Here is a 15,141-nt window from a genome sequence, read left to right as displayed (position 1 = left end):
GCTATAATATTACTACTTTTCTACACCCCTATTTCATAAATAAAACAGTCGGATTACTGTTGTTGGGGTATGGGATACTAATTTCCCTTATGAAATCCTTAAAAAATATTAATGTACTTGTTTTCAGATGTGGATGAATGCGTAAGCTTACCATGTCTCAATGGAGGAACATGTACAAATAACTTCAATTCATTTACATGTAATTGTCTTCCACAATATTCTGGAACATTCTGTGAAGTCGGTAGGTACACAGTTTATGCAAAATTTTTTTGTGGATTTATTTTTAATCCTTATCGGGCCTTGTGGCCCATAAGGCTGCAGTGACAATTTTCCAGTTGGTTGTATAAGTGACGATTTGTTTTGCTTTAATTGTTCCTTGTCCTCCATCCAAGGTATTCGCTCTCTTTTCCACTGTTCTTCACCATGTTGTTTTGGGCAGCCCGAATCTCCTACTGCCTTCTGGTTTCCATGTCATTGCTGTCATACACTGACTAAAATACCAGGTGGAACTGGAAACCGGGCTTGTAATGTGATGGTCCATATACCTTAGACAAGGAGTTCATAAATTGATTTTTTTTTCCAGCAATCAACTCGTGTGAAAACTTTGTATGTCTAAATGGTGGTGTGTGCAGCAACTTAAACGTATGCACATGTCCTGAGGGATTCACAGGAACTTTGTGTGAACAAGGTACACTAAATTTATTTCCTTTGCTGTTCATAGCAACATTAACCTAGGCAAACCTATATGTAAAACTATGCATGTGTGTGTATGTTTGTGTGCATCTTGCAATAGACAGACTAACTGAAAACAGTAAATTAAAATATCTGCATACAGGCTACTGAAGTTTCATTTAAACTAATATCAAAAATATAAAGAACAGATTATCACTATGCTTTAATTTACCTGTTTGCAGTGTTGGGTAATTTTTGTTCCTCGAGTCCTTGCCAAAATGGAGGAGTATGTCAAACTACATCTGACAGATATGTATGTCTGTGTATGCTTGGTTACCAAGGAGATAACTGTGAATCAAGTAAGCTAAATTGATTTTAAATATATTACATATTACTTAGTCCTGGAAACCCACAATTATATGCCTAGATTCCTCCATAATTTCCTGTCTGCCATTGTGACAGCCAGTTCCTCTCTCTGCATACCAGTATGTGTCTCTATTACATCAATGTATGTGAGTGCTGGTCTTCCTTGGTTTGCAAGCCCATGTTAAGCTCTGTCTACACTATCAAACTTTATGTTTCAGCATCTTCAGTTGAGTGTAATGAAAATATTTGTATCAATGGTGGCCAATGCTTGAACATTACGAACACTGTATTCTGCCAATGTATGGATGGATGGACTGGAGATCGGTGTCAGTATGGTAAGAAACCTTTTATTTTAAAATACAGTAGTTTTTGTTAATGTATTACTGCAAAACTGTTTGGTATTAAATTAAATTGTGTATATTTTCAGCCATTAATGAATGCAACAGCCTGCCTTGTCAAAATGGAGGAACATGTTTTGATGAGATCAACTCATTTTATTGTGCATGTGTCAATGGTTGGCATGGTGATGCATGTCAACTAGGTAAGTATAATAAATAATATTAGGGGCTTAAGTAGGTTAATGGCTCGAACACTATGATTTAAAAAAATATTGAAACAATCAACAATATCCAACATATAGTTGTATCAAAGTACCATGATTTAAGTATAAGATATATTATTTATGGTTGTCTAAAGCTCTGTCTATACATTATCAAACTTTACTGTATGTGACAAAAAATGTGCCCATATATGGACATGATGATGTCATATCACTACCATATTTAAGCATCACTTTTTTTGTCAAACTAGTTTGATAGAGTAGATGTGAGCTTAGAAGGTTTTTTAACCATTTTTTTTCCAGCTGTGAATCTTTGTGATGCCAATCCGTGTTTAAATGGCGGCAGTTGTACTAACTTCCAAACGTCTTATACATGCGCTTGCTTTGAAGGATACTTTGGTACCAACTGTGAACAAAGTAAGAACTCAAATCAGTCTAATTGTTTTACAACAATCAATTAATAGCATCATCCATTTTCTTAATACTTTAAACATAAAGATATTATAGTAATAACTCTATGCTTGAAATAAATATATGTAATTTCTTTCTTTTCATAGGTGTGAACCTTTGCGAACCAGATCCGTGTTTGAATGGTGGAATATGCATTAACCATCGAACATCATACACGTGTACTTGTACTGTTGAATTTGCTGGAGACAACTGTGAATTAAGTAAGAACTTTTAAGTAGTGTCTTATTAGTGCAATAACTATCAAACGTCAAATCTCATATACCTGTACTACTGAAGTTGCTGGCAACATCTGTAAACTAAAATATATTAAGTGGTGTCTTATTAGTACAATAACTATCAAACTGCAAATCGCATAGACCTATAGCTGAAGTTGCTAAACTAAAATATATTAAGTACAGCCTTAAAGCACTAAACCGCTTCCATTCATGTGTATTGGTTTGTATTGTTGTTTATAGGTTTAGATGCTTGTGTAACTGCTGTGTGTTTAAATGGAGGCACCTGTAATAATCAATTTACATATTACACCTGTACCTGTCCACCTGGATATATTGGTGACAAATGTGAAACAGGTAAGAGCACCAGACACAAGTTTTTGGTGCATTACCTTCACTATTAAATTTAAGTAAGTACTTACATTAAGTAGTGTATTATTATCAATAATGTTTAATTTTGTTTAGGTTTAGATGCTTGTGCAACCGCTGAATGTTTGAATGGAGGTACCTGTAATAATCAATTTACACATTACACCTGTACCTGTCCACCTGGATATATTGGTGAAAAATGTGAAACAGGTAAGACCATTAAACACAAGTTTTTGGTGCATTACCTCCACTATTAAATTTAAGTAAGTACTTACATTAAGTAGTGTATTATTATCAATAATGTTTAATTTTGTTTAGGTTTAGATGCTTGTGCAACCGCTGAATGTTTGAATGGAGGTACCTGTAATAATCAATTTACACATTACACCTGTACCTGTCCACCTGGATATATTGGTGACAAATGTGAAACAGGTAAGAGCACCAGACACAGGTTTTTGCTACATTACTTCCATTATTAAATTTAAGTAGCTACTTACATTAAATTATGTAATAATTATCAATAATATTTAATGTTGTTTTTAGCTTTAGATGCTTGTGCAAATGCTGAGTGTTTGAATGGAGGCACATGTAATAATCAATTTACACATTACACCTGTACCTGTCCACCTGGATATATTGGTGACAAATGTGAAACAGGTAAGACCACCAGACACAGGTTTTTGGTACATTACTTCCACTGTTAAATTTAAGTAAGTACGTACATTAAGTAGTACATTCATTATCAATAATGTTTAATGTTGTTTTTAGCTTTAGATGCTTGTGCAAATGCTGAGTGTTTGAATGGAGGCACCTGTAATAATCAATTTACACATTACACCTGTACCTGTCCACCTGGATATATTGGTGACAAATGTGAAACAGGTAAGGCCACCAGCAGGCATACTTTCCTTTTTATCCATTATCCACTATTCAGCTAATACCTCTAGATAAATGTAGGCCCAACCTACCATCAGCACACAAACTGATGCTAAAGATGTTAACTTCCTATACTCTTTTGAAGGTTCTCTGATGTCATTTATCCATATAAATTCACATGTACTTAGCCAAACTGCAGCCTGGAAATAACTCAAGGCATCTGTAGTTACTGTTTCCAATTTGGTTCAATTTCTTTTAGAGTTGGATCCTTGTGCAAGTTCTCCCTGTCAAGCAGATGGTGTGTGTAATAATTTTAACACTTATTACACTTGTGATTGTCCTGATAACACAGTGGGAATACATTGTGAAACAAGTGAGTACTAGAAATATTAATATTCATTTACATATACATTACTACATTCATATATTGTACATTTATTAATGTATTTATTTTTCACCTACCTACCTACCAACTTACCTATCTTGTCATCTGCCATTTGGTAGGTTAATGAAAGTATTCTTTCTCCATACTCTATTTTTCTCCTCAGGTTGTCTAAAATGTTATTTTTGCATTTTCATTTGTGTCTTTCCTTTTTAGCTCTAAGCGCATGTACAAACACAACATGTGGTCATAATGGCACATGTATTGATTATTTTACATATTCAAGGTGCGAGTGTGCACCTGGATGGACTGGTAGCAACTGTTATTCAGGTAAATTATTTTCATTTAAATGTTGTTAATGTCTATTCTGTAATATGATGTAGTCTAAATAAGTACTGTATGAGGTTAATGTAATCTTTTTGTTAAATTCAGCGATTGATCTTTGCATAATTACTAACTGTGAGAATGGTGGAACGTGTAACAACTTCCAAACTTACTATACATGTGCCTGTCCAGAGACACACACTGGAACACACTGTGAATTATGTAAGTCACAAGTCATGTATTAAGCTCAGGTCAAACTAGTTTGACAAATAAAGTGTGATGTGCCTAAATATGGTAGTGATATCCCCAAATATGGTAGTGATATGACATCATCATTTTTTTGTCACATTAAGTTTGATAGTGTAGGTAGGTTCAAAACCTACTGTTTCACGGTTCTAAGCCTGACAAATTCATGACATGTTTAATGAACATTTGGTTCCAGCTACTGAAAGAATCAGCAGTTGTTTAAGCAATCCGTGTGTGAATGAGGGCTTATGTGAAGATACTGATTCTGGATATATTTGTACATGCACGCCAAACTATATGGGTATTCATTGTGAAAATAGTAAGTAAGATGAACTAAAAAATGCAATTGTAAAACAAAAATATTGGAAAGATTGAACATTTAAAAAGTTTATTATTCAATTACAACAGTACAATAAATTATTTTGTTACAGTTATAAGTCAATGTTGGGCTGTTACTTGTGAAAATGGAGGCTCCTGTGTTGAATTGGATTCTGACTACCGCTGTGAATGTACAAGTGGATGGAAAGGGTCTTATTGTGAACTAGGTAGGTTATTGCTGAGTACAATAGGATGAATAACTATTATTAGCGAAGGGTTTGTTAATATATATTCTTCTTATTTTCAGTGATTGACACCTGTCAAAGTTCCCCATGTCAGAATGGAGCGACCTGCTTAAATTTCCAGACTCACTACCTCTGCTCATGTGCTCTTGGTTTCTCAGGCCTTCTCTGTTCCATAGGTAAAACTAAATTTTAGAGTTTTCTTTTTAAATTCAAATGCAGTCTTAAATGTGATTTGGATTGTGTCTGTAGTCCCTCAAAGTTCGCCAATCTGTTTTTATCTAATTTTATATCATTACATTTGATTATTATTTGTTTTTAGATGATGATGAATGTGAAAGCTCTCCCTGCATGAATGGTGCCACTTGTACAGAGGGTGTTAATCAATACACATGTTTATGTGCATTAGGTTGGCATGGTGATATATGTCAATTAGAACTCAATGCATGTGAATCCTCACCATGTGTGAACGGAGGTCAATGCCAAAATCAGTACACATATTTTGTTTGTGTGTGTCTAGATGGTTATACTGGCGACACTTGCGAAATTGGTAAATTTTAATCTTCTTAACAATTTCTCAATATTATTCTCTATAATTATTATTAATTATAGAAACTATGAGTACTAGTCACATTGGGATTGGATGTTAAATGTAGGTACCTCACAAACATGTAACAAAAATTGTATTACATGATATTGTGAGTGTTATACTGGCAGGGCATCAATTGATAGACAGGGGTAGAATGCAATCATCATCAGTGATGGTGGACTGTTGTCAAAATTATTGTATTATATCAGCATGTTGAGTCGAGTGGCCAAGCGGTTGCTGTTTGGTGGCATCACTCGACACGAAGAGGCCCTTAGATGAGAAGACATTTTTGGTATATGTCGTCCACACATGTGTGCAATTCAGCCCTGTAGGCTACAAGTCGCAGGATATTCCCTCATTTAAATTTACATTAAAACCATATGTGATTATTCTTTTTTATTTAGACATATATGATTGTGGTAGTAACCCTTGCCGTAATGGTGGTGCCTGTACAGATTTGGTAAATGGATACCAGTGCACTTGTGTTGAAGGCTGGACAGGACATCATTGTGATATTAGTAAGTATTAGTATAAAATCAAGATATCATTGTGATATTAGTAAGTATTAGTATAAAATCAAGATATCCGCAGCCCTGTTTTTCTGGAGCTTTACTAGATAGTCAACCAGAAAAAGATTGTTGCACAAATCACAAACAAATATCTCTGTTTTATTTTATGGCGTTTTTGTATTGTTGTCTGTGACGAGCAAGAAACATTTCAAGCCACATTTTTTGATTAAATAAGAAGGAATTGAATGTTTGCAAGATATAGTACATTCACTAACATTCCTACTACTTCAAGATTTTCTCATTTTTTAGAGCTAATACAGGTTATTTTATTTGTTATTAGGATCAAATGCATGTGAAGATCATAAATGTGTTAATGGTGGACAATGTCAAAACTATTATACATTCTATGTATGTCTTTGTCAAGAAGGATGGACAGGGGAATTCTGCCAAACAGGTAAGACGTGCTAAAGATCATTGGTATACCGCTAAGTAAATGTGTACATACTTTTTTTTATCTGACTATGAAAAACTTTTCTTTTTCATTCTTTATCCCTTTGTCTTCCTCTTATTCTATTCAAAATGTGTATATTTTGGTTAAAATTTGTTTTTGCAGATGTAAATGAATGTGCGAGCAACCCATGTTTGAATGGAGCCACCTGCGTTGATGACATCAACAATTTCGTCTGCACATGCTCAGAAGACTACAGGGGTAGTATGTGTGAGATAAGTAAGTCTGGTTGATTCAATATTTGTCACTTTCTGTTAAAATACCATAACAAATACATAACAAGGTTGACATTAAGAATAAATAATATGAACAACATTTTTTTTTTAGTTTTCAAATCTGTATGTATGGTTATAATTGTATTTCAGAAAATAGCTGTCGTTATAATTATACATTGGGGCTCAATGATGTTGTCAAAATTGAATCTCCAAACTACCCCAACAACTATGACAACAATGAGATGTGTGAATGGTTCATCATTGCTCCTATGGCCAAGTCGCTTCTTGTCCAACCAGACTCTTTTGCATTGGAGAGGAACTACGACTGGTTGACGATGGGTGAAGGAACTGACGTTGGCAATTCAAGCAATGCCATGCTGTCACTTGCAGGTTATAAGTCGCCAATACAGTTTTTGTCAAGTCAGAACCATATGTGGTTTTCGTTTGAGTCTGATAGTGACAAGACAGAGGCTGGCTTCTCATTTCGTGTACAAGCTGTTGATCAAAATGATAGTATGTTATATTGGTTTTTTTTAATTCCCTTACATATTTATGACTATTAAGTGAAAATAAAAGATACAAAAAGATTTTATTCAAATAAATAATTAAATACAGACTGCAGGGAAATATTATCTTAAACATGGTTATTCTAGGATTGAATAATAAGAAAAAATAAGTATGGTAAATAAAATAACCACATAAATACACATAAAAGAAATAAAGAAAGCATTATGTTATGTTACAAATATCAGTATAGCTATTGAGTATTTTATCTATGTTATAATGCAGAACATTCTATTAATAAATCATTTTCATTTTAGCCATTGATGATTGCGCCAGTAATCCATGCCACAATGGAGCAACTTGTCTTGATGGCATTGATGAATATTCATGTTACTGTAACCATGGCTTTGAAGGAGTTACATGCCAAGACGTCTGTGGTAAGTAAATAAATACAAGTCCATGGTCTGCATTTTTATCACAAAATGGCACAAATTTATTTACCATCACTTCTGCTGCTTGTCTCTAGTTTGAAAAGAGCACTTAAGCAAAACAGGGGTTACATTCTGAACACTTCTCCCCACTACCACCAACCATTGGAATAGGACGATTAAACGAAGGCAACCATTGGCCAACACTAATCTATGACAAATAGACATCATTAATGTAAGAGTTCTTCTAAGTGTGAATATCATTGATTTTTGTATTTTGTAGATCCAAATTATTGCTATAGCAACCCATGCCCTATTGGATCTGAGTGTTTTAGTAATGGCAAACAATTTCTATGCATCTGTCCACCTGACGTAGACAATAACCTTTGCATCAATCCTGAAGGTAAGGATCTAAAGCTCTGTCTACACTATCATGTGACAAAAAAATGTGATGTGCCCATATATGGACATGATGATGTCATATCACTACCATATTTGGGCATATCACTACCATATTTGAGCACATCACACATTTTTTTTGTCAAACTAGTTTCACAGTGTAGACCGAGCTTTAGCTGTATATTTAGGTTATCCTTAAAATGGGTAGGCCTACAGTCAAATCTCTCAAGTGCGGACATAGCTTAAAGGCTAAAATTGTTTTAAATTTGCAGAAGTTGATCCATGTAGATACACACCTTGTTCAAATGGAGCTACGTGTGTAGTTGGTGAGGATGCCATAAGCTTCAGTTGTGAATGCACTGAAGGGTGGCAGGGACCATTCTGTGATGTTGGTAAGTCTGTTTTGTGAGATACTACTTGTATAACTGGCATGCACAATTATTCAAGAATGGAAACCCATGGAAAGGAAAATGAAACAATCTCTTGCTCATGGAGTATCCTCAAGATATCACATGGACAGAAAAAGAAGGAGTAACTATAGTTATGGTTACTCCAATTGGTTTCAGTCAACATTTATTTCATTGTTAGACTGCTGCTTTGTTCTGTACATTATTGCCTACTTTCAAAAAGTACGTTGATAAACCTACTCGAGACGGGAATATCCTGGACCAGTGTTTCTGTAATTTAAACAAAGCCTATAGATGTATGATCAACGCTCCTATTGCAAGTTCTGATCATAACGTCATTACCCTATTACCAACATATAGACAAAAAATTAGAGCGGAAAAGCCTACCAGGAAAATAATTAAAGTTCGAAATAGTGAGGCAATAGAAAAGCTACAGGAATGTTTCCAGTCTACTGATTGGTCAACACTTATTGATACAGCAAATGACCTTAATTCAGCAGTACAAGTTGTGAATGATTATATCTCATTTTGCGAGGAATTATGTGTTGAAACTAAACGTGTCACCTTTTATCCAAATCAGAAGCCTTGGTTTACGCATAAAGTCAAAGCACTCATTCACGAACGATCAAATGCCTTTAAAAGTGGTGATACAGTTCGCATTAAATCTATAAAAGCAGAAATAAAGAATGAGATAAAAAGAGCAAAATATTTATTTAAAGGAAAGCTTGAAAATTCCATGGAATCTGGAGATGCCAAGGCGGCCTGGAATTGTATGAATATTATGTCTGGTGTTAAAGCAAAAAAGAAGACGGACCTTCTGCTATACAATGACGGTGATAAATTTGTAAATGACCTAAACAAGCACTTTGCGCGATTTGAGAATGCCAGTCATACCAATTGTACCAATCTGACTTCAAATATTATTACTAGCGAACAAGTTAAGATTCAGCCTTGGAAAATTGAAAAGTTGTTCAAAAAAGTGAAACGAAATAAAGCAAGTGGTCCTGATAACATTAGTGGCTGTATTCTGAGCCCATGAACTGTCTATTCCTTTTACCAAACTGTTTCAACTGTCGTTAGATAATCATATTGTACCATCGGTCTGGAAAGATGCATCTATTATTCCAGTACCCAAAATTCCAAACCCTAAGATTTTGAATGACTACCGCCCAATAGCCTTAACCTCGATAGTGATGAAATGTTTTGAAAAATTTATGTGTAACTCAATTATTACTCCCTTATCTCATTTAATTGATCCATATCAGTTTGCATACCAATCATGCAGATCTGTCGATGACGCGATACTAACTCTTACCCAACTGCTAAACCAGCATACAAATAACTTAAGTTGTTATGCGAGAGTTACCTTTGCTGACTTCTCCTCAGCATTTAATACCCTTAATCCTGCCATCTTAATAGATAAGTTGATTAAGCTAGAGGTGAACCCATCCATAATCAAATGGATTGAAAGTTTCTTATGCAATCGAACACAGAAGGTATCTCTTGGTAACTATAAGTCGAGTGTGATCAACACAAATATAGGAACACCCCAAGGTTGTGTGTTAAGCCCCCTCCTATTTATTTTATATACCAATGACTGTAAGTCAACTTCTAGTAGCATACATTATTTAAAATACGCGGATGATACCGCCATCGTTGGCCTATTAAAAAACAGAGCTAGTGAAACTGAATATCATGATGAAATCGTTGCTTTTTCGAATTGGTGTAAGGCAAATTGCCTCTTACTAAACGAAAAGAAAACCAAAGAAGTAATAATTGATTTTCGAAAAAAATGTACTGCTCTGGCTCCCCTAAAAATTAATAATCAGGAAATTGAATCTGTTGAAAGCTACAAATACCTAGGTGTGACTGTTGATAACAAATTTAGCTGGGAGAAACATTGTAAAAATACTATAAAAAAAGGAAATACACGACTGTTCTTTCTCAGAAAACTGAGAAATTATGGGGTAGATAGAACTGTATTAAATTTATTTTACTCTTCGATTGTTGAGAGTGTGCTCACTTTCTGTTGTGTTGCCTGGTTCTGTGGATGTAGAACAGAAGAAAAAACCAGATTACAACGAATATTAAATAAAGTAGGTAGGATCACAGGATCTAGACATAATTTGGATGACCTTTGCAACAAAATCATAAGAAATAAGGCTATGAAAATATGCGACGACTCAAACCACCCTTTAAATAAACATTATGTTAAAATGAGATCAAAAAGACTAAATGTGCTGAGATCGTGCAATAGCAGGGTTATGCGATATTTTAATTCTTTTGTTCCGTATTCTATTAGACTGTTAAATGATTTTGCATAATTTTTGAAATTTTTGATGTATTGCAGCTTTTTATTTTTTATTTTTTATTAAATATTGTAATTAATTATTTTTTTATATGAAACGTTTTTATATATTTTTGTACAATTTTGTGAAAAGCACTCAAAATATTTTCCCATGTGGACGAAATAAAGTTAAAGTAAAAGTTAAAGTAAAGTATGAATGTCCATGAAATGAAAATGAATGAATTGCAAAATGTATTTCGGACGTGATTCTAACCTGTAGCTTCCTTTTTATAGATATTGATGAATGTGAAAGCTGTCCATGTCAACATCAAGGAACTTGCTTAAATGCTTTCAACCACTTTGTTTGCATCTGCAACATTGGTTGGACTGGATTCACTTGTGAAATACGTAAGTTGGAAACTCATTTCTATTTGTTAGCTCAAGATTACCGTCATGAGGAAATTTCCAGAATGATCAAAACGGCACTGACTTTCTTCATCAGTGCTTCTATGAATGGATGACTTTGGGAGCAGGAGCACTAGTAGACCAAACCCAGTACCGTTTTGGTTTCAATCATTCGGGAAATTACCTCATGATATTACCTACCGTGATTAATAATGCTAAGCAAGTATCAGAATACATTTTGATTTTGAAATAACCATCCATAATTTTCCATTTGTCTGATTTCTTTTAGCTGTGGACCCTACTGTCTGTTCAAGTGGTCCTTGTTGTAACGGTGCCACGTGTGTTGCTGATGAAACTTCTTACCAGTGTGTTTGTCCCCCTGGTTTCCATGGCCACAGATGTGAAATTGGTATGTTATCTTATTTCATTTCATTGTAGTGCTCGCCTATTGATTTTGCTTATCATTCCAATGACCTGCAAAGGAAGAACTATTATTATTATTATGTAGAGTATAAGATGAATTAAAATAAAGATTGTTGATAGAGTTTTTTAACTTCTTTTTTTAGATGTGGATGAGTGCAGTAGCAACCCATGCAATAATGGTGGACTCTGTATTAATGGGATAGATGAGTTTCTTTGTGTCTGTCCTTATGGACAATCTCAAGGACTCAATTGTGAAACATGTAAGTAATAAAAAGAAAACTACAATCGTATTTCAAAATCTGTGAAAAAGTTCTTAGAGATAATAACACATATAGGCATTTGCAAATTTGAAACATCTGTGCCTTATAACGAATCACCTTATTATGTTTTTAAAACTTGTTCTCTTTTGTTGAACAGCTATGTGTGACCTGACGCCATGTCTCAATGGTGGATCCTGTCGGCCAATCACAAACCTGTTCTTCTCCTGTGAATGCCCAACTGGTTTCATGGGACCATACTGCAACATGCGTATGTTTATTTCATTTTTTAATTAAAATATTAGGGATTCCAGGAAAAGATAATTTCCATGGCAAACCTGGAAATTCCATGGCAAACCTGGAAAATCCTTCCATGGCAAAACCTGGAAAATCCTTCCATGGCCAACCTGTAAAAATTGTAATAATAGTTCTTTCTTTACAGCTACTGCAATGATGTGTGACAATAGCTTCTGTAATGATCAAGGAATATGTGCCATCACGCAAGACGGTCACCAAATATGCAGTTGTGGAGAAGGCTATACCGGCAGGCATTGTCAAAACAGTAAGTGATTCAGATACTTAAGCTCTGTCTACACTATCAAAAAAAAGTGTGATGTGCCCAAATATGGTAGTGATATGACATCATCATGTCCATATATGGAACATATTTCAAACATATTATTTCCTCTAAAAGCTGTTTTGTGAGGTGTTAGAACTGTACCACAACAAATTTCAGTCACAGTCCATAATAAGAAACAAGTAAACCGTTTCACATTTATATAATAAACAACACTCTTTATTATATAGGTACAGACTTCTGTGTGGACAATAGGTGTGAGAATGGGGGAGAGTGTTGGGTTATAGATGGTGGATACAGGTGTTTATGTCAACCTGGATATACCGGTGCTTACTGTCATGTTCGTAAGTTAGACCATACAATTATAAACTTATTTCAACTATAACTGGACATAATACAATCTAACAGGATATAGTGGTTAATACGCTAAAACGAAAAGGCTAAAAACAAACACATAATTTATTTTGATTTTTTTTTTTCATCAGAGATTAATCCATGTGAATCAAGTCCTTGCATGAATGGCGGCACATGTGCAAATTATATAACATACTTTAAATGCCAATGTACATCGCACACTATGGGACCAATGTGTAGTATAGGTAAGTGAATGTAATAGAGGAGAGTAAAAAAATGAGGAAGTTGTTGGCGATGAGGGAAGACGGAGTGGAAAGGGAGGAGGAAGTGGATGAGAAAGTAGCAAGGGAAAGAGGAAAGGGATAAGGAAGGAGGAAGGGGATAAGGGAGGAAATAAAGAATGAGAGTGAATTAGGGAGTGGAGAATGTTATAAATAAAAGTTGTGTGGAGGATAGTTCTTATCATGGGGATCAATAAGTTGCATATATAATTTATGAGTTGTATGAGTGGAGATGAAATACCATAATTATTTGAGAATGCTGGTAATGCTGGTAACTAATGTATACCAGAAAGACAATGGGTCATATACAAATTATAGACTTAACCTCGGAACATGATCAACATCACATCTTTTATGTTTGTTGTAAACTTACCTTTCAGATGTAAGCAACGTGCACAGTATAAATAACGCCCTCACAGACGAATCTGATACCGAGTTGGATGCCAAGTGGATTTTAGTTGTTTGTGTACTTGGTTCTGTAATCTTACTACTTGGAGTCGTACTCACCTACTTACTACAGAGAAACAACAAAAAAGAACTTGGAAAAGTTTAAACGGTTTTTAAGAAACACATTCTTAATTTTCTCATTTCAAATAACCGCTGCACAATACTAAAATCACAATAATAATATGTAAAATGTACTTTAGCAATACATTTTTAACGTTAGATAATTATTTCTGCACGAAAGTCACAATTTATGTTAACCTACTTGTTACTTAGATCACAAAGCAATACATTTTGAATTAACTGTTTATTTATTTATGCCTATTTTCTGTATAGTTATTATGAAGTAAGCATTTGTTGTATATTTTGATCACTTAATTTATCTAACATAGTGTAACCACAGATCTATAATCTAATATCCATAATGTAATATTACAATATATATCAGTAATTTCACTTGTATCTTTTATCGTTCTTTATATATTTTAACTTGAATGCACTTAATTTATGTGTAGAGTATTGCAATACATACATTAGAACCACATCCTTTGGGACACCCATATTAAGAGGACACTCCTATTACAAGGACATACGTATGTCCAGAAGGTGCACCCTTAAAGATTTAATAAGCAATTCCTAAGCCATTAATTTAAGATAAATTGTGCAAGATATTTCATCTTGGAAGAATCTCATCCATAACCTTACCAAAGCAGGCCAGACGGAACGGTCAGATGACTGCTCAGTGTAAAGGCATTTTTTAAAAAGTCAGTAAGTCAAGCAATAACATATGAGCAATAATAATAGAAAATGACTGTCTAATGGTTCTATTAAGAAGAACCATAGACAAGAAATATTTTTTTGTTCTTTTGTAAGTATTAAGTAAGTTTACATAATTATTTCATTCATTTTTTACTATCAATCAAATTTATAAAATGACAACAACAACATTTATTTGAAACAGAAAAGAAATAAAAGCAGCATACATTAATTACAATAACTTAAATGGTAACATTAAATAAGAACTGATTCAGGGATCAGAAAAAGAAGTAAAAGAACTTGTCAAATACCAACCCCTAAACAACAAAAACAAAAATTCAACTGCATGACAAATCATTAGCTAATAGTAGATCTATAAATTATAATCCTAAAAACAATCATAAATGTTTTAGATATTTCATTTAACAAATAAAAAATATAATTACGACACATTATTTGTATTTGGAAACACACACACACACACACACACACTTGAAATTCACATCATTCACACCACTTTCCAATAGTTGTATCCAAGGCATTATTTATTGTTTTTAACATTACATAAATCGATACCTCAAAACATTTACCTCATTCAGTGTACATAAATAAATATATTATACAGTATATAGAATACACTTGTGGGTATGTGGTATTTTATCACAAGAAATGTTATTTGTAAATAGAGAATGTAGAGTTTACCTATTTATTACAGTTGTTATTAAAAAATAGTTTTATCCAAGTTGATTTATGGAATAAAA

General features: G+C 33.9%; 1 protein-coding gene across 3 annotated transcripts in view; it reads left to right on the top strand.

Annotated features, from left to right (window-relative positions):
- The window catches only part of LOC144840775 (uncharacterized), a 24,691-nt gene extending 9,550 nt beyond the window's left edge, over positions 1-15,141 (top strand). For all 3 annotated transcript variants that reach the window (XM_078696792.1, XM_078696791.1, XM_078696790.1), the window contains 34 exons: positions 128-241; positions 584-688; positions 915-1,031; positions 1,257-1,373; positions 1,466-1,579; positions 1,901-2,014; positions 2,155-2,268; positions 2,524-2,637; positions 2,746-2,859; positions 2,968-3,081; positions 3,193-3,306; positions 3,418-3,531; positions 3,785-3,898; positions 4,124-4,237; positions 4,340-4,453; positions 4,674-4,796; positions 4,909-5,022; positions 5,103-5,216; positions 5,360-5,587; positions 6,031-6,144; positions 6,476-6,589; positions 6,749-6,862; positions 7,009-7,371; positions 7,680-7,799; positions 8,074-8,193; positions 8,462-8,581; positions 11,178-11,291; positions 11,578-11,697; positions 11,855-11,971; positions 12,129-12,239; positions 12,411-12,530; positions 12,776-12,889; positions 13,031-13,144; positions 13,561-15,141. In XM_078696792.1, the coding sequence (XP_078552918.1) occupies positions 128-241; positions 584-688; positions 915-1,031; positions 1,257-1,373; positions 1,466-1,579; positions 1,901-2,014; positions 2,155-2,268; positions 2,524-2,637; positions 2,746-2,859; positions 2,968-3,081; positions 3,193-3,306; positions 3,418-3,531; positions 3,785-3,898; positions 4,124-4,237; positions 4,340-4,453; positions 4,674-4,796; positions 4,909-5,022; positions 5,103-5,216; positions 5,360-5,587; positions 6,031-6,144; positions 6,476-6,589; positions 6,749-6,862; positions 7,009-7,371; positions 7,680-7,799; positions 8,074-8,193; positions 8,462-8,581; positions 11,178-11,291; positions 11,578-11,697; positions 11,855-11,971; positions 12,129-12,239; positions 12,411-12,530; positions 12,776-12,889; positions 13,031-13,144; positions 13,561-13,733 (4,334 nt within the window). In that variant the 3' untranslated portion in view covers positions 13,734-15,141. The remainder of the gene's footprint in view (positions 1-127; positions 242-583; positions 689-914; positions 1,032-1,256; positions 1,374-1,465; positions 1,580-1,900; positions 2,015-2,154; positions 2,269-2,523; positions 2,638-2,745; positions 2,860-2,967; positions 3,082-3,192; positions 3,307-3,417; positions 3,532-3,784; positions 3,899-4,123; positions 4,238-4,339; positions 4,454-4,673; positions 4,797-4,908; positions 5,023-5,102; positions 5,217-5,359; positions 5,588-6,030; positions 6,145-6,475; positions 6,590-6,748; positions 6,863-7,008; positions 7,372-7,679; positions 7,800-8,073; positions 8,194-8,461; positions 8,582-11,177; positions 11,292-11,577; positions 11,698-11,854; positions 11,972-12,128; positions 12,240-12,410; positions 12,531-12,775; positions 12,890-13,030; positions 13,145-13,560) is intronic.

This window comes from Antedon bifida, chromosome 4 (assembly GCF_963402885.1).
Source record: "Antedon bifida chromosome 4, ecAntBifi1.1, whole genome shotgun sequence".
NCBI classification, from domain to species: domain Eukaryota; kingdom Metazoa; phylum Echinodermata; class Crinoidea; order Comatulida; family Antedonidae; genus Antedon; species Antedon bifida.
This window is presented reverse-complemented; position numbering and strand designations above follow the sequence as displayed.